At 48.1% G+C, this 18835-nt stretch overlaps 1 protein-coding gene across 2 annotated transcripts in view; it reads left to right on the top strand.

The window, feature by feature from the left end:
• The window catches only part of stx17 (syntaxin 17), a 156515-nt gene that overhangs the window by 115606 nt on the left and 22074 nt on the right, over positions 1–18835 (top strand). For both annotated transcript variants that reach the window (XM_070881121.1, XM_070881122.1), the window contains one exon: positions 17191–17419. In XM_070881121.1, the coding sequence (XP_070737222.1) occupies positions 17191–17419 (229 nt within the window). The remainder of the gene's footprint in view (positions 1–17190; positions 17420–18835) is intronic.

Here is an 18835-nt window from a genome sequence, read left to right as displayed (position 1 = left end):
CTGGGCCAAAAACTCAAGCCTCTCCTGGGCCCCGATCACGTCCCTCTACAATCTCTTGCCGCTCCTTCGCCCCGACCTTGCTGCTCCTGATGTACCTGCCCACGCTCCAATCACCGACCTGGATCTTGGTGACGTCCAATCCAGTCACCCTCTTCACTGCCGTTGCTCTCCTGTTGCAGCTTGTGCTGCTTCCTGGAGTGGTATGCTGCCACGCTGCTCCTTCCACTCCCTGGCCTGCTCCGATGGTGATCGCAGGCCGGGGACTGCTGGGCCAGGCTGCCACGCTGTTCCTTCCGCTCCCCGGCCTGTACCAGGCCCAGCTCTGTGCTCACTCAGCTGCTCTCACCTGGGGACAACTGCTCCCAAATCCATTCATTGGTTGCCTCCGTAGTCGCCTTCTCCCCTCCCCCTTCCCCAACAATTGCAGGCTAAACCCAAACTTTTAAACAGTCACGTCTTATTAGCACAACACCCATTTAGCACCTGTTTTCACCCGTTGGCCAAAATAACCCCCTTTGTTTTTGTTTTTGCAGCTTCTTTGATCTTTTTCATCAATTCTCGTTGCAGCTTTATCTATTTGTCTTTCTGCAAAATGCAACTCATTAAGTAATTTTTTCCTTTAGTGACTATTAATAACAGATTTGTCTTTGATCCATATATTGATTGAGCTTTGATTTCTCTGTTCGTCTCATACTTTACACACAGGTCAGTCAGACGACTCCAGGTATGGTAAATGTCCATCTCAACTCGCCTTGCCCTCACGCTTCTGATTTCACTGTTGTCCTATTCTCCTCATGCCTCTCCCTCCATATAAACTCTCATAACCATATCCACGGACACCCCAGCCATCTCATGTGACCTCTTTACTCGCATGGTCTTATGCAGATTGCCATATTAAAAGTTTTATGTATGATTCTAAAGATGAAAGGGTGAAGGACTATAGTTTTTGTGAATATTGTTTAATATTCAGTTAGTTATTGTATAAAAATCAGGAGGGCCTATACATACTACTGGTCACCTGCAGTGTCCAGCATTCAAAGTCATGTCACTTGGAAAAGATGATGCCTCTATGATGCAAGAGGATTTAATGTCATTGAGTCCATACACATTTTTCCAAGGATGGAACAAAATGCATACAGCCTTAAATATAAAGTGCTCAGTAATTTGAAATTTACCGAAGGCCCAACCAAATAAAAGCATGTGCTTTAATTAATTTAATTTAAAATGCAGCATGTTCATAGAACAGATTCTCTACTGGTGGCTCTTTCAGATTCTAAACACATACTATTGTAACTTAAAATCTGATGGATTTTCCTGCCCTCTTTGGGAACATTTTTATTCATTCTTTGCCTCGCTACTAAATGTATATTGGAGGTCTAATGCTGGAGATGCCTGTCTCTTGGCTCTGTATAAGAGTGTGTCACTGCATTTAGAGCAGCCACAAAGAAGTCTGCAGTCAGCACTGTCCTGCTGCTATGCTGAACTATGAGCATGACAGCAGAAGGCTTAACCCTTATCTCATTAAGATCGCATAGCCTCTTTTACTTGAAGTGGTAGTATTAACCCTTAATTCTCAGCATCGTGACATTATTTCCTACCCTGTGGATGATTTTTTTTTAAAGGTAGCCCCCACTTGCTGTAAGTCATCTGTTCCAGTGAAACTTAGGAATTCCCACCATCTATATATTTTTGGAAGAATCAAATTTTAGGATATGTGTAAAAGACCAGATTTTGTGCTTGATCTATCTCGCAGGTGTAAAATCTATCAATACAGTAGGAAAATGCAAACAGGTGGGCAGTTTTTATGTTTGGAAAAATTTAAAATTACTGAGTGCTCCGCCTACCTCCTTTTGCATACTATCACAATATCTCACTAAGATTGCATAGTCTCTTTTGCTTGAAGTGGTAGGATTACACTATTATCCAAGCAGTATGTAGCCTCCTTATTCTTCCTACCAAAATACACCACCTCACATTTATCTGTATTGAAATTCATTTGCCAATTAAATGCCCATTCTGAAAGTTTATCAACATAGAAACATAGAAAATAGGTGCAGGAGTAGGTCATTCGGCCCTTCGAGCCTGCACCACCATTCAATAAGATCATGGCTGATCATTCACCTCAGTACCCATTTCCTGCTTTCTCTCCATACCCTTTGATCCCTTTAGCCATAAGGGCCATATCTAACACTTGAATATATCCAATGAACTGGCATCAACAACTCTCTGCGTAGGGAATTCCACAGGTTAACAACTCTGAGTGAAGAAGTTTCTCCTCATCTCAGTCCTAAATGGCTTACCCCTTATCCTTAGACTATGTCCCCTGGTTCTGGACTTCCCCAACATCGGGAACATTCTTCCTGCATCTAACCTGTCCAGTCCCGTCAGAATTTTATGTTTCTATGAGATCCCCTCTCATCCTTCTAAACTCCTGTGAATACAGGCCCGGTCAATCCAGTCTCTCCTCATATGTCAGTCCTGCCGTCCCGGGAATCAGTCTGATGAACCTTCACTGGACTCCCTCAATAGCAAGACCGTCCTTCCTCAAATTAGGAGATCAAAACTGAACACAATATTCCAGGTGTGGCTTCACCAAGGCCCTGTACAACTGCAGTAAGACCTCCCTGCTCCTATACTCAAAACATACCATTTGCCTTCTTCACCGCCTTCTGTACCTGCATGCCAACTTTCAATGACTGATGTACCATGACACCCAGGTCTCATTGCACCTCCCCTTTTCCTAATCTGCCGCCATTCAGATAATATTCTGCCTTCGTGTTTTTGCCACCAAAGTGGATAACCTCACATTTATCCACATTATACTGCATCTGCCACGTGTTTGCCCACTCACCAAACCTGTCCAAGTCACCCTGTAGCCTTTTAGCGTCCTCCTCACAGCTCACACCGCCTCCCAGCTTAGTGTCATCTGCAAACTTGGAGATATTACACTCAATTCCCTCATCCAAATCATTAATGTATATTGTAAATAGCTGGGGTCCCTGCGGCACCCCACTAGTCTACTTGTATTTTGTCACATTCTTCCTTTGTATTAACTATGCATCCCAATTTCAGAAATTGTACTTCTGATTCCAAATCATTAATATAAATTGTAAACAATGACGGTTCCAGTTTTGATCCCTGTGGAACATTATTTCCTACCTTTTACCAGTCTGAGTAGCAGTCCTTAAATCCTACTTGTTTTCTGTTTTGTAGCCAGCTTGCTATCCATTCTGCTACCTGTCCCCCAGCTCCACATGCTCTGACCTTAGTCATGAGTCAACTATGCGGTACTTTATCGAAGGCCTTTTGAAATCCAAATATATTACATTTACTTCATTACCCGATCTACTCTTTCTTATATGTTCTTCTTCAAAGAATTCAATAAGGATGGTCAAGCAAGACTTTCCCTTTTGAAATCTGTGCTGACTACTCTATTATATGTTTGGTTTCTAGATGTTTTTCTATTCTATCTTTGAGTAAAGTTTCCATTATCTTTCCTACCTCTGACATTAAGCTAACTGGTCTATAGTTCGCTGGACTTATTCCATTTCCCTTTTTAAATATAGGAATAACATTAGCTGTCCGCCAGTCCTCTGGCACTATTCTCTTTTCTAATGAATTGTTATATGCATCGGGTATGATAGCATAGTAATCCAGAGGCCTGGACTAATAATCTGGAGACGTGAGTTCAAATCCCACCATGGCAGGTTGTGAATTTGAATTAATTCATTACATAAATCTGGAATAAAATGCTAGTATCAGTAATGGTGGCATAAAGCTATCTGTTTGTGTGACTCCAGACCCACAGCAATGTGGTTGACTCTTATCTGCCCTCTGAAATGGCGTAGCAAGCTACTCCGTTGTATCAAACTGCTACAAAATAGTATAAGAATGAAACCAGACGGACCAGTTGACATCGACCTAGGGCATCAGATTCAGACACAACAAAAGCACATACTGCCCAGATTCCTCCATCACTATACGTGGGTATCGAGGTGGCGGCACAGTGGTATAGTCAGGAGTGAATCCTCAACATTGACTCTGGACCCCCTGAAATCTCATGGCATCAGGTCAGACATGGGCAAGGAAACCTCCTGCTGATTACCACCTACCGCTCTCCCTCAGCAGATGAATTTGTACTTTGCTATGTTGAACACCATTTGGAAGAAGCACTGAGTAATAGCAAGAGCACAGAGCACAGAGTATATTCTGGGTGGGATTTCAATGTCCATCACCAAGATTGTCATGGACAATCAGTACCACTACTGACTGAGCCGGCTGAGACCTGAAGGACATAGCTGCCAGACTGGACCTGCAGTAGGTGGTGAGAGAACTAAGACAAGGGAAGAACCTACTTGACCCCCGTCCTCGCCAATCATCCTGCTATTAATGCATTTGTCCATGACAATATTGGTAGGAGTGACCTCCTTAAAGGAAACAAAATCCCTTCTTTGCATTGAGGACACCTTCCATCATGTGTGGCACTACCAGCATGCTAAATGGGATAGATCTAGCAGCTCAACACTGGGCATCCGTGCCTCCATGCTGAAAGATCAGGACAACACTCATAAATGGAAAGCAACATTCGTGCCACACATGGGCCTGGCAATGACCATCTCCAACAAGAAAGAGTCTAACCATCTCCCCTTGACATTCAATGACATTCCCATCATCGAATCCCCACCATCAGCATCATTGGGGGTCACCATTGACCAGAAACTTAACTGGACGAGCCACTTAAATACTGTGGCTGCAAGAGCAGGTCAGAGGTTGGGTATTCTGTGGGGAGTGACTAAGTTCCTGACTCCCCAAAGCCTTTCCACCATCTACAAAGCGCAAGTCAGGAATGTGATGGAATACTCTCCACTTTCCTGGATGAGTGCAGCTCCAACAACTCTCGAGAAGCTTAGCACCATCCAGGACAAAGCAGTCTGCTTGATTGGCACCCCATCCACCACTCTCTCCACCACTGGTGCACCATGGCTGCAGTGTGTGCCATCTACAAGATGCACTGCAGCAACTCGCCACGGCTTCTTTGATAGCACCTTCCAAACCCACGATCTCCACCTCCTAGAAGGACAAGGGCAGCAGGCGCATGGGAACACCACCACCTCCAAGTTCCCCTCCAAGTCACACACCATCCTGACTTGGAAGTATATCACCGTTCCTTCATCGTCGCTGGGTCAAAATCCTGGAATTCCCTACCTAACAGTACAATGGGAGTACTTTCACCACACGCACTGCAGCGGTTTAAGAAGGCGGTTCAGCACTACTTTCTCAAAAGAAATTAGGAATGGGCAATAAATGCTGGCCTTGCTAGCGACGCCTACATTCCAGGAATTAATTTTTAAAAAGCAATGCAGATATATTTCATGGATTCACTGGAGAGACATGGACTGAGTGGGGAACTGATACAAGTCATTAAAAACGTCAATAACATACAGGTGAATAAATTGCTTGAGGTCACTGTATCCTTTAGATAATATATACTGTAGCCACTGTACACTGGTGCAGATGCTACATATTGAGTCCAGTGTCAGCAGTGATGATCAAGCAGTCTGCTGTGTCTTGAAAACTATCAGGCTGCTTGCTTGTATTTGTGCAGCTGTACACAATCAGGCAACTGGTGGCTGACTGGAGCCGTGTCGACCTTGAGAAAGCTTTGGAGGAGCTAGGAGGTCAACAGGTTGTCAGTCTCTGCTCTGCGCTTTTCGCCAAGGTATTGATATGGCTGGTCCAGTTAAGCTTCTGGTCACTGGTAACACCCCACCCTCAACATGTTGATGATGGGCAATTTTGGCAATGGTGGTGCTGTTAAAAGTCAAGAAGGTGGTTGGGCTTCTTCAATATTCCAGGATGCATACAATCTAGGTCTGATTAGTTTTCTACCCTGAACCCCATTAACTTACTTTTTATACAGTTTTCTATTGAATATTTATCTTACATAATGATTCTTGTACATCCTACTCTAGTATACCTAGTTTCACTTTCACTTTCCAATTTTTTTAAAAGAGAAAGCAAAGTGTTTATTAAGCCGTTCTTTCATCTCAATTGGCAACTCATGAAACAAAAAAATTGTGACAGGCAAAGAGAGAGAACAGCAGTGGGAATTATTTCAAACAGTGATCAGTAGAGTTTAGGAGAAATATATTCTGCTAAAAGACAAGAACAAACTAGCCAATAATGAAACACCATGGATGAATAAAGAGATAAGGGTAAAATTGAAACTAAAGATAAAGGCATACACTAAGTATATAGACAATAAAGCAAAGGATGACAAAAAGGAATAGGAAGAGGCCAGGAAAGAAGTCAATAAACACAATTAGGAAAACAGAACTACAAAATTAAGTTATTAAGGAATATAAAAAGAAATAGTAAAGTATTCCACAGATACATAAATAACAAAAGAACAGGATCGGTGTAGGACTACTAAGGGATGCACAAGCTAAACTCACAGGTACAGACAGTGAAATGGCAGAAATATTGAATAGTTACTTTTTCTCAGTATTTAAGAGAGAGACTAACCAGATGGGCATGACATTAGAAGAAGAAATCAAAAAAGATATGAAGACATTTAAGATAGAAAGAGGAGAAATAATTGATAATCACATTTAAGAGAGGATAAAATTCCTGGTCTGGATGGATTGCATCCACGCATATTAAGAGAACGTAAGAATTAGGAACAGGAGTAGGCCATTTGGCCACTTGAGCCTGCTCCGCCATTAGAAGTTAGGGAAGAGATACCAGAGGCATTATTTTAAAAAATTTATTCATTCATGGGATGTGGGCATCTCTGGCGCTATATTTCTAAGTCAGGATGGTGTGACTTGGAGAGGAACATGGAGGCGATGGTGTTTCTGTGCGCCTGCTGCCCTTGTCCCTGTAGCTGGTGGATGTCGCGAGTTTGGGAAGGTGCTGTCGAAGAAGCCTTGCCGAGTTGTTGCAGTGCATCTTGTAGTGGTGCACACTACGGTGCACCAGTGGTGGAGGGATTGAATGTTTAAGGTGGTGGATGTGGTGCCAAAAAGTGGGCTGCTTTGTCCTGGATGGTGTTGAGCTTCTCGAGTGTTGTTGGAGCTGCACTCATCCAGGCAAGTGGAGAGTTTTCCATCACATTTCTGACTTGTGCCTTGCAGATTTGTGGAAAGGCTTTGCGGAGTCAGGAGGTAAGACACTCGCTGCAGAATACCCAGCCTTTGACCTGCTCTTGTAGCCACAGCTCAATGCAGTTAGGCTGAGGATCATCCTTATTGCTCTTCCCTGTTCCATCTGTAGAGCCAAATCTTCTTTTTGAGGAGGGGGGACTAAAAAGGTACTCCAGATGAGGTCTCACCAAAGCCTTATGCAGCTCTATTATTGTGGCCTTATCATCATATAGAACATTCCAGAAAATACCAACTGGACCCTGTTTGTATTGGCTGCAGCTGCCTGACGCTGGGTTTGAATCTCTAGGGCATAGTCAATGACCACTCCCCAGTCTCTCTCCCTTCTTGTGACTTTTAACCTACGTAGACTTATGTTATACTCTATAAAGCTGAATTATGTGCACTTATGTGCATAACTGTATACATCCATATTGAAGGACATATGTACCCCTTGTGCCCCAACTTCCCAGCCTATCCAAATCCAGTTGTAACATTTGTAATCTTTTCCCTTTTAAGGTCCTGACTCTACTATATAATTTATAATTTAGCATTATCTGCAAATGTAATAACCATACTGTCTATGCCCTGCTCTGCATTATTAACATAATAAACAGGAGTGGAAACAGCATTGAACTCTGGGCACCCGACTAGTGGCCAGACTCCATTGGGAAGCAGCCCCATACAAATCATCCTTTGCCGAAGGTCCTTTAGCCAATTTATCATCCATCTTGCATATTCCCCATACCCTGTGAAACTTAATTTTAGCACAGGGTTCCTCACGTACTTTATTGAAAACCTTTTGGAAATTAAAGTAGATGATATCTACTGGATCTCTCAGATCTGCTGTTCGAGTGACAACTTCTGAAAATTGGAACAAGTTGTCAAACATGTTTTCATTTTCTGAGGCTGTATTGAGGCTTTATCAAACCTGAGTTCTCTAGGTGAGCATTAATAGCTTTCCTAATGATGCTTTCCATTAATTTTCCCACCATTGAGTTTAAACTTACTGCAGTATAGTTGCTAGGTTGTAACTTCCTTCGGCTACCCTAGGATAAATTAAATCTGGCCCTGCCCTGGTGCTTTTTCCACCTTAAACCCCTTCAATTTAGTTGCCACTTTTTCCTCTGACAAACTTCAATTGGAGCCAGTGTTTCCCAACTACTTTCTCCACTCTGCTACTTTCATTCCTTTCCGATCAAATATGACTATTTGTACTTCCTATGTACTTTATCCTTACTGCAATAAACATTGTTCAGAATGTGAAATTTAGACTCGTCCTAAAACCAGCCATGTTTCTGTGAGGGCTTTTCAGCTCAAGGTTTTCAGTTGTCGTTCTATCAGTTTATTCCTAATGCTTCTAGTGTTGCTATCACACCTCTCCTGGGCCCCGATCACATCGCTCTGCAATCTCTTGCCGCTCTCCTTCACCCCGCTCTCCTTCGCCACTCCTGCTGTAAAAACCCATGCTCCAATCAACGGCCTGGATTTTGGCAACGTCCTATCCAGTCGCCCTCTGTGCTGTGCCTTACTGTGGCATGCAGCAATGCTATTCATGGCCGCCGCTCGCCGCTCCTTTTATGGCTCTGACCTGCCGCTGATGTTCCTATGCAGGTCGGGGCCATCACGCTCCAGAAGAGTCGAGGGCCCAGGGGCAGCATGGGCCAGCCCACACTGCGATATGTGTGTAGCAGAGGTGGTCTCCAGTCGTCTTGGATAATACTTGCCACTGGACCAAGACCTAGCTCTGTCAAGCCCGTGTGCAACAGCCGCCACACGTTAAAAAAATCCACGCACAAGCATCTTCCACCCTTCAACTCCTGCAAACTCATCCTTTTTAGGTGTGGAACCAAGTCATCCTCGATACGAGGGACCGCTTAAGAAGAAGGAGAAGAGTGTTGCTATGGAAGCATTTAAAACCCCAGATACTTGATATAATTTTGTTTTCTGATTGCAATCTTTTGTTGGTGTCCAACCTAATAGGTGATTTACTGCTTACATTGTTTCAAATGACACTATGGGCCCAAGTTTCCACAAGAAAAAAAACGGGCGCCCCTCTGAGCTGGGCGCCCGTTTTTCGCACCTAAAACGGCGCCTAAAAAAATCCTCGGTATTCTCCACCGACTTACAGGTCCTGTGGCCCTCGGCGCAGCCAGCACGAGCTGTGGGGGGGCGGAGCCAGGTCCCTGTGCTGAAAACAGTGCCGGGACCTCTGCACATGCGCGCTACAGTGGGCACGCAAGTGCAGTAGCTCCAGGCACCGAACTGTGTGGGAGGGGCCCGAAGCACGCAGCCCCTAGCCCTGGCTGAATGGCCTCACTGGGGCTGCGTGAATGAGGCTCCGCCCACGGTCAGCTCCTGCTCCCCGCCTGACCAGACCCGACACTCGCTCCTGCCCCCCCCCCCCGCCCCGACGACCAGACCCGACACCTGCTCCCCCCCCCCGCCGACCAGACCCGACCCGACACCCGCTCCCCCCCCGCCGACCAGACCCGACCCGACACCCGCTCCCCCCCGCCGACCAGACCCCACCCGCTCCCCCCCCCCGCCGACCAGACCCGACCCGACACCCGCTCCCCCCCGCCGACCAGACCCCACCCGCTCCCCCCCCCCCCCCGCCGACCAGACCCCACCCGCTCCCCCCCCCCCGCCGACCAGACCCGACCCGACACCCGCTCCCCCCCCGCCGACCAGACCCGACCCGACACCCGCTCCCCCCCGCCGACCAGACCCGACCCGACACCCGCTCCCCCCCGCCGACCAGACCCGACCCGACACCCGCTCCCCCCCGCCGACCAGACCCCACCCGCTCCCCCCCCCCGCCGACCAGACCCCACCCGCTCCCCCCCCGCCGACCAGACCCGACCCGACACCCGCTCCCCCCCCGCCGACCAGACCCCACCCGCTCCCCCCCCCCCCGCCGACCAGACCCGACCCGACACCCGCTCCCCCCCCCGCCGACCAGACCCGACCCGACACCCGCTCCCCCCCCCGCCGACCAGACCCCACCCGCTCCCCCCCCCCCCGCCGACCAGACCCCACCCGCTCCCCCCCCGCCGACCAGACCCGACCCGACACCCGCTCCCCCCCGCCGACCAGACCCCACCCGCTCCCCCCCCCCGCCGACCAGACCCCACCCGCTCCCCCCCCCCCCGCCGACCAGACCCGACCCGACACCCGCTCCCCCCCCGCCGACCAGACCCGACCCGACACCCGCTCCCCCCCGCCGACCAGACCCCACCCGCTCCCCCCCCCCCCGCCGACCAGACCCGACCCGACACCCGCTCCCCCCCCCGCCGACCAGACCCGACCCGACACCCGCTCCCCCCCGCCGACCAGACCCCACCCGCTCCCCCCCCCCCCGCCGACCAGACCCGACCCGACACCCGCTCCCCCCCCGCCGACCAGACCCCACCCGCTCCCCCCCCCCCCCCGCCGACCAGACCCGACCCGACACCCGCTCCCCCCCCGCCGACCAGACCCGACCCCACCCGCTCCCCCCCCGCCGACCAGACCCGACTCGACACCCGCTCCCCCCCCGCCGACCAGACCCGACCCGACACCCGCTCCCCCCCGCCGACCAGACCCGACCCGACACCCGCTCCCCCCCGCCGACCAGACCCGACCCGCTCCCCCCCCCCCGCCGACCAGACCCGACCCGACACCCGCTCCCCCCCCCCCGCCGACCAGACCCCACCCGCTCCCCCCCCCCCCGCCGACCAGACCCCACCCGCTCCCCCCCCCCCCCCCGCCGACCAGACCCGACCCGACACCGGCTCCCCCCCCCCGCCGACCAGACCCCACCCGCTCCCCCCCCCCCCCGCCGACCAGACCCGACCCGACACCCGCTCCCCCCCGCCGACCAGACCCCACCCGCTCCCCCCCCCCGCCGACCAGACCCGACCCGACACCCGCTCCCCCCCGCCGACCAGACCCCACCCGCTCCCCCCCCCCGCCGACCAGACCCGACCCGACACCCGCTCCCCCCCGCCGACCAGACCCGACCCGACACCCGCTCCCCCCCGCCGACCAGACCCCACCCGCTCCCCCCCCCCCCGCCCCGACCCGACACCCGCTCCCGCCCCCCCCGACCTGAGACCCGACACCCGCTTCCCCCCCCCCCGCCCCGCCCCGACCCGAGACCCGAGACCCGCTCCACTCCCGCCCCGACCCGAGACCCGCTCCGCCCCGACCCGACACCCACTCCCCCACCCCCCCGCCCCGATCCGAGACCCGCTACCCCCCCCCCCCCCCGCCCCGACCCGAGGCCCGAGACCCGCTCCACTCCCGCCCCGACCCGAGACCCGCTCCGCCCCGACCCGACACCCACTCCCCCACCCCCCCGCCCCGATCCGAGACCCGCTACCCCCCCCCCCCCGCCCCGACCCGAGACCCGAGACCCGCTCCACTCCCGCCCCGACCCGAGACCCGCTCCGCCCCGACCCGACACCCACTCCCCCACCCCCCCGCCCCGATCCGAGACCCGCTACCCCCCCCCCCCCCGCCCCGACCCGAGGCCCGCTCTCACCCCCCCCACCCCGACCCGACACCCGCTCTCCCCCCGCCCCGACCCGAGACCCGCTCCCCCCCGACCCGACCCAAACATGGGGCCACCCTGACCTCTGTGAGAGCATCTCTGCAAGTCAGGGCTATAAAAAGAGATGGAGCGCCGGGCCCTGGGACATCGTGGGCCACCCTGACCTACGAGAGAACATCTCCGCAGGTCAGGGCTATAAAAAGAGCTGGAGCATGCCTCTGCAGCTTCCAGCACGAGCTGACACAAATGTGCGACGGCTTCGAGGTGGGCGGCTTGGTGACGTCATAAGGACCCAGGTCGCCATTTGGAGAGTACTGAGTACAGGTCTGGTCGCCATATTATAAAAAGGATAATGGAGGCACTGGAGAGGTTGCAGTAAGGGGAAGCTAGATAAGCACTTGAGGGAGAAAGGAATTGAAGGTTATGCTGATACGGTTAGATGAAGAAAGGTGGGAGGAGGCTCGTGTAGATCATAAACTCCAACACGGACCATTGGAGCAAATGGCCTGATTCTGTGCTGTACATGCTATGTAATTCTATGTAAAGAGCTCATAGATTTGTTCATTTCTAAGATTAAGACAATTCATGCAGCTGCCTTTGTTGCTACCACCCCTTCCTGTCCATTGCTGTTCCCAACCTCCCACTCATTCTAGCCCTAATTCTCTACTGTTTCAGATCTTCTCCCCCATCTCCCCACCCATCCTCTCCCAGTTTACCTTTTCCATGAGACTCATCTGCTATTTTGGCATCATCCCTAGGTATGGGGTTCAGCTGCCATATGTACACAGATGACATGCTGCTTTCCCTTACCCGAGCCCCCTCAGCCCTTAAACACCTCTATGCTGGCAGACTTCACGTCCAACATCAAGTTGTGGATGAATCAAAACTTCCCTCAACTGGAAAGCAGGAAGAGTAAACCATTGTTTTGGCTACCACCATAAACTTTATTCCCTCACCACCGACTCCACTCACTCAAGCTAAACTAGACTGTGCAAAACCCTGATGTCTTGCTGGACATCGAGCTAAATTTCAAAACGCACATCCTGTTCACCTTCACATTGCCTAGTTCAGCTCCTCTGCCACTAAAACCCTTATCCATGCTTTTATTATTTCTAGAATTCATATTTTCCAATGTCCTCCTGGCTGGCTTCCCATTCTCCATAAACTCCATTTTGTCTGCAATTTAGTCACCTAGTTTATGTGCCCTTTATCCTACACTGGTCCTCTGATCCCCAAAGCATTTAATTTAAAATTCTCATCCTCATCTTCAAATCCCTCTATAGCCTCACCAAATCCTATCCCTGCAACCTTCCCTGGCCTTATATCCCTTCCCACACTCTGGCGCGGGAGTGAAGCTTAGGATGTTGAAAGCAATGGCGCCCCCTCCCCCCATAACTACCACTGGTGACATAGTCTTTGACCATCTTGACTCCATTCTCTGCAATATTCTCCCTAAATCTATCCACCTCCTCACTCCTCTCACCACCATTAAAATCATCTCTTTGACTAAGCTTCCAGTCACCCCATCTAATCTCTCTTCTCCCTGAGCTCAGCATCCATTCCTTTCTTTATTTTTTCCATAGCACATATTTCATGTTAAAGTTCTATAGAAAAGCAAGTTATTGCTGTAACCTTAAAATGCTAACAAGCAAAATAACTCTCTTTTTAAAACCCACGTTTCACTAATGTTCATTAATCCATTTTGGAAGGGGCAAGGAATCCGCATATTAGTGCTGAATATTGATGAATAGCCATTAGCACTGTCTGCTGACGTTACATCACTTATTGCTCAAGTCCACTTTTCAGTACAGATAGTGGAGAGAGGGACAGTGGGCCCAAGTTCCCTCCCCTGTAAAAATGTCGCACCTCCATGAGGTGCGCCAACTTTCTAGACTAAAAAGGGCACCGAGAAGTTACCTTCCAATTCTCCCCGCTCCTCGGGACGTCTTCGGCCTCGGCGTGGCGCACCACATCCAGTGGGGGGCGGAGCCAGGTCCCGCCGCTGAAAACAGTGCCGGGACCTCAGCACATGCGCACTAGAGTGTGCGCGCATGTGCAGTAGCTCCTCGCCCCCAGCGCGTCCTGTAGCCTGAGAGGGACCGGATGCTCACAATTGCTGACCCTATCCCTGGTCGAGTGGGCAGATGAAGGTAGGACTTCTAGCCCAGGATTCCTTTCCTACTTGTTTTGAAGCTGACTGGCCCTTTTCTTGTAAGCAACGTAAGTAATCGGCTCAGAAGCCATTGATTTCAACAACCTCTGCAAATAATGTAGCACTGGTCATCGGGTCCCTGGGCAGGACAGCCCAGCTCGCCAGTCTCGATCTTGATGTGTGCGCGAATGTGGCAAAGGAGCTTTCGGTCGGCTTCGCTGGGAATGGGTGTGATCGCCTGAGCTTTGCCCAAAGCCGCTGATGATACCTGTCCGCCTGCCATTTGCACTTACACCTGCCAGGGCCGGTGCCGGGACAGACCGTCACTGCGGAGAGCCAGCCTGTCGCACTCACTACTTCACATTCCACGGCTCACAGTCACCAATGCTCCGCGTCGAGCGCCATCCACCTGCACCCTTAACTCTATCTGTGAATTCTCCTGCCTGCCTGCCTCCCGGCGAGTTCTTCCGCCCCTATCCCTGGCCGTGTGGCCTCCTGGCCCGCTGACTTCCCCGACCCAGTATGAAGGTAGGACTTAAGTTTTAATTTTTTTAATTTATTTACTTTAAAATTATTATTGATGGTTTTTATGCTTAATGAATGTTGTTGAGAAGGTGTTTAGTGCTCTCATTTCCTTCCCCCCCCCCCCCCCACCCCCTCTATTTCTGGCTACCTGCACTGATCTCTTAATTCACCGCAGAGTTTTTCAGAATGTACAAAAGTGGCCACTTACTCTGACCCAAGTTAGTTTGGAGTAACTTTTAGCTGGCTAAACTTGCTTAAATGGCCAAAACAGGCGTAAGTGGCTCGTAACACCCCCTTTTGGAAAAAAAGCTGAACAAAAAAAAAACCTAACTAACTCACTTACACTGGAGCAACTTAAATGGGGAGAATTGCGAATTTTAAGTTACTCCAAAAAAATCTAGTTGGTCCAAAAAAAACAGCAACTCCTGGTGAAACTTGGGCCCATTATTACCAGTTGTACTTGCAGAGTTTCGTATATTCTCGGCCTCATTGTTTCAAATTGGCCAAATTGTTTGCATTTTGTACTGTTTAAATTTGTTGTCATTCAATTTCCATTTTTCTTTATAAATATTTATGATGATTTTGGGCTATTTTCTTTCCATGTACACACATGAGCACACCAAATCAATAGTCAATCACTGCCACAAGCACTCACTCGCAACCCTGACACTTCCAATTTTCTAAGAGCTTTCAAATTACCAACTTGTCTTCTAATATCTTCCACTTCCAAAGGTACAAAACATTTGTTTTCCTTTGCAGATTATTAAGTTAAATTACCTCCTTTCTCAAAAAGTTTAGAATTTTAAAAAAATGCACTCTGCCCATCCCAAACTTTCTCTTCCACATACTGTGGATTCCATTGGCCATTGTGTTTGCAGTGGACAGAGTTTCACACATTACTACAACAACAACAACAATTTGTATTTATATAGTACCTTTAATGTAGTGAAATGTCCCAAGGCACTTCACAGCAGTATTATGAGATAAAACTTTTGACACTGAGCTGCATAAGTAGAAATTAGCACAGGTGAGCTTGGTCAAAGAGCGAGATTTTTAAAAGTGTCTTGAAGGAGCAAAGAGCGGTCGAGAGGTTTAGGCAGGGAATTCCAGAGCTTGGGGCTTAGGCAACAGAAGGCACGGCCATCAATGGTTGAGTGATTATAATCAGGGATGCTCAAGACGACAGAATTAGAGGAGCGCAGACATCTTGGGGGGAAGGTTGTGGGGCTGGAGGAGATTACAGAGATAGGGAGGGGCATGGCTTTGGAGGTATTTGAAAATAAGGATGAGAATTTTGAAATCGAGGCATTGCTTAACTGGAAGCCAATGTAGGTCAACGAGCACAGGGGTGATTAGTGAGCGGGACTTGGTGCCAGTTACGGGCAGCCGAGTTTTGGATCATTAGTTTACGTAGGGTAAAATGTGGGAGGCCAGCCAGGAGTGTGTTGGAATAGTCAAGTCTAGAGGTAACAAAGCCATGGATGAGGGCTTCAGTAGCAGATGAGCTGAGACAAGGGCAGAGACCGGCGAGTTGGAAATAGGCGGTCTTAGTTATGCTGCGGATATATGGTTGAAAGCTCATTTTAGAGATTAGAAATTTTTAACTGGAAAACCAGAGCACTACATTTGTATTTGTCTGATTTCCTCTCCTTCCAGCCCAGAACTGAACATATTTTAGAGACAGGGAAGAAATTAAACCAAATCTGAAAATAAAAATTAAAAATTTCAAGCTTGTTATGTTATCAAAATACATTAAATATATTAAAAAATACCCTGTCTGCATACACTTACTGTCTACAAAACCTTACTACTTATGTTTTTGTCAACTTTTTCCCATTACAAATACCTATGTCCACATTTATAATGGAAACTGCCTGTGGAAACTTGTCACACTGTAATTACACCCTCCAGCCAGTGGCGAGGCTCTCTTGCCTCAATTTTGCATCTCTCAGATCCTCAGCCTATGCTGCAGAGAAACTGCTACACTCCAACCAACCTTCTCAAGTTGCCATACCTTATTTTTTTTAAATTATAAATAATAATATATAAACCCTAAATATTATATAATAATCAGGACAAATGTATGATTTTAAAATTGGGGACCGAATTGTATCTGCACATCCTGATCCGATTATCTCCTGCCATACGTCACCTGTAGACTACATTTAGTCATGAGTCTCCATGTGCAATGTCATGGCAAAGTGACTCACTTTTCTATTGTGATAAATTGGTAAGTGTAGTGGGCTGGTGTATTATGTTCTAGTTTTACAGTAATCTTGGGCTAGTGGACTTGGACTAAGCTAATAGTAATTTAAATAAAGAAACTGGATTGGAACACGATAATAAATGTTAATGGATAAACACAAGTGTATACTTACATCAGAAAATTCCAACTGGTTGTGACTTAATCAGATTTATCAGACTTATCTAAAATTGTGTTCAGGATTTTTTTTTAATACGCTGCAGGATATTGTGTTTGTCAGAGAATTCAACGTGCATTATAATTGCAAATTCCATTCATGTCAGAATTAGTTTAAACAATTTTAATTGTCTGGAATTAAGAACAAATTCTTTGAGGACAGAGTTCATGATTTACATAGGTTTATGGGATGCTTTTCTGAGTCGGAAGTTAAGGCAATTTGTTGGGCAGAGTATGAGAGGATTATAGTGCCTCTGGCAGTGATGCGCTTCAGCTGAGTGTGTTTGATCATGATACTGGATAAGTACTGCAGAGTGTATTCCTCACCTTTATGAACACAAACATTCACTGAAAAATAAAACATCTACTAGATCTGATGTTCTACAGACTGACATTTCCTCACTTTGTTCTACAGCAACTACGAGCTAACGTGAGGGAAATGGAAACATTATGCCTTCGGGTAAGAGATGAAGATTCTCGAGATTTGGAGAAAATAATAAACCCTGTAAAGGAGCGGGCTGCAGCAGCAGTGCTGAAGTTCCTGAAACTCCATTCAGAACTTGAAGAGGAGCAGAGTGGCCATTGTAACATAGACAATTCACAGGGACTGCACTCATCTCTAGTGAGGTCCCAGACTATAGAAGGTAAACTATTCAGTTTAGTAGTGCAAAAAAACTAAAAATGGCTGTTTTACCTCCTTTATCTATGACTGTTGATTGTTTACTTCTTATTTGACAGCAGTGTAGCTTCAGTGAGGGACTACACTTCCTACTTGGCAAGGAAGCGGTATAATTTTACTCCCATATTATGCTTCTTATATGATTATTTTTATGTGTGTTTGGTTTGTGTGCACCTTTTCTTCTATCTGATATTCGGTGCAATTAGAAAACAAATCTTTTTTATGCCATTTGTCCTGTTGTTGCCCTCACTCATAAGGGTAGGAATGGAAACTTTTACCAACCACAGACCCATAGCACACAGTAGCATTAAAGGGCAAGTGTATTCTTTTATAAAATGCATTAGCAAACTTTATATTGATATGGGTCCGGATTTTGTGGTCAGCGGCAAACGAACGACACTCGCGTTCATTATGCTTACAGCTGCCACAGACTTTTCGTGGGCTTTTGAGCGGCAACTTACAGCCGTCGGAAGTTTGAAACATCACAGAGCCCTCTACAGGGGATTGTGTGAACAGGTCTCTTCAACTAATCAGATTGATGAATGATTATTGAGGCATGCAGAGACTAAACCAGGAAATGTAAGTAAGAATATTCAATCCAATGTAAAATCATGTACAGAAAGTGAAATAGAGAGAGGGTAAGAAAGGTAGGATTAAGAGAGAGAGATAAAAGAGACTGAAAGTATAATATATTTTTTTATTTTAATTTTTAATTTTTGTTAAATCTCCAACAATAATTAAATATGAAGTAATGGAATTCCACATTTGTAAAATTAAATTTTCAGTGCCGGAGGTGTTGTTTGGTAGTAATTAGAAGTTATCCCACTGTTAAAAATTCAATTACACTTGAATATACAAGCCCAAACTTTTTCCAGCATGTTAAGTGGGTATCTGGTGGGCAAGTACAGCAACTTCAAGCCCTTCATGTGATTGAATGCCGAGATTCTCAGCGAGATACTGTTAGAGCAAAGTTTGTGGAAGATCAGGATATCACTGACATTCCTGATTTCCGCATTTAACAAGACCTAGTGTTGGAAGGTGGGATTAGGCTGGGCAACTCTTTTTTTTGCCCGGCTGTGGAGAGATTTGAGAATAAGGGGTTTAAATTTAATGCGGTAGCAGACAGGGAGCAAGTATGGGGATGATTGATGAGTGGGACAGGATGTGGGTGCCTGCGTTTTGGACGAGTTTGAGGAGGATAGAAAATCAGCAAGGAGGACATTGGAGAACTAGAGTTCAGGTGACCTAAGTGTGGATATGAATTTCAGCAACAGTGGCTGAGGTAGAGCTGGAGGCGGGTAACATGGAAGTAGTGGTAGGAGTCTTGGTGGTGGATAGGATGTTGGGTTTGAAGTTCAGCTCTGGTTCTAACAAGATGCAA

The sequence above is a fragment of the Pristiophorus japonicus genome, chromosome 5 (genome assembly GCF_044704955.1).
Source record: "Pristiophorus japonicus isolate sPriJap1 chromosome 5, sPriJap1.hap1, whole genome shotgun sequence".
NCBI lineage: Eukaryota > Metazoa > Chordata > Chondrichthyes > Pristiophoridae > Pristiophorus > Pristiophorus japonicus.
This window is presented reverse-complemented; position numbering and strand designations above follow the sequence as displayed.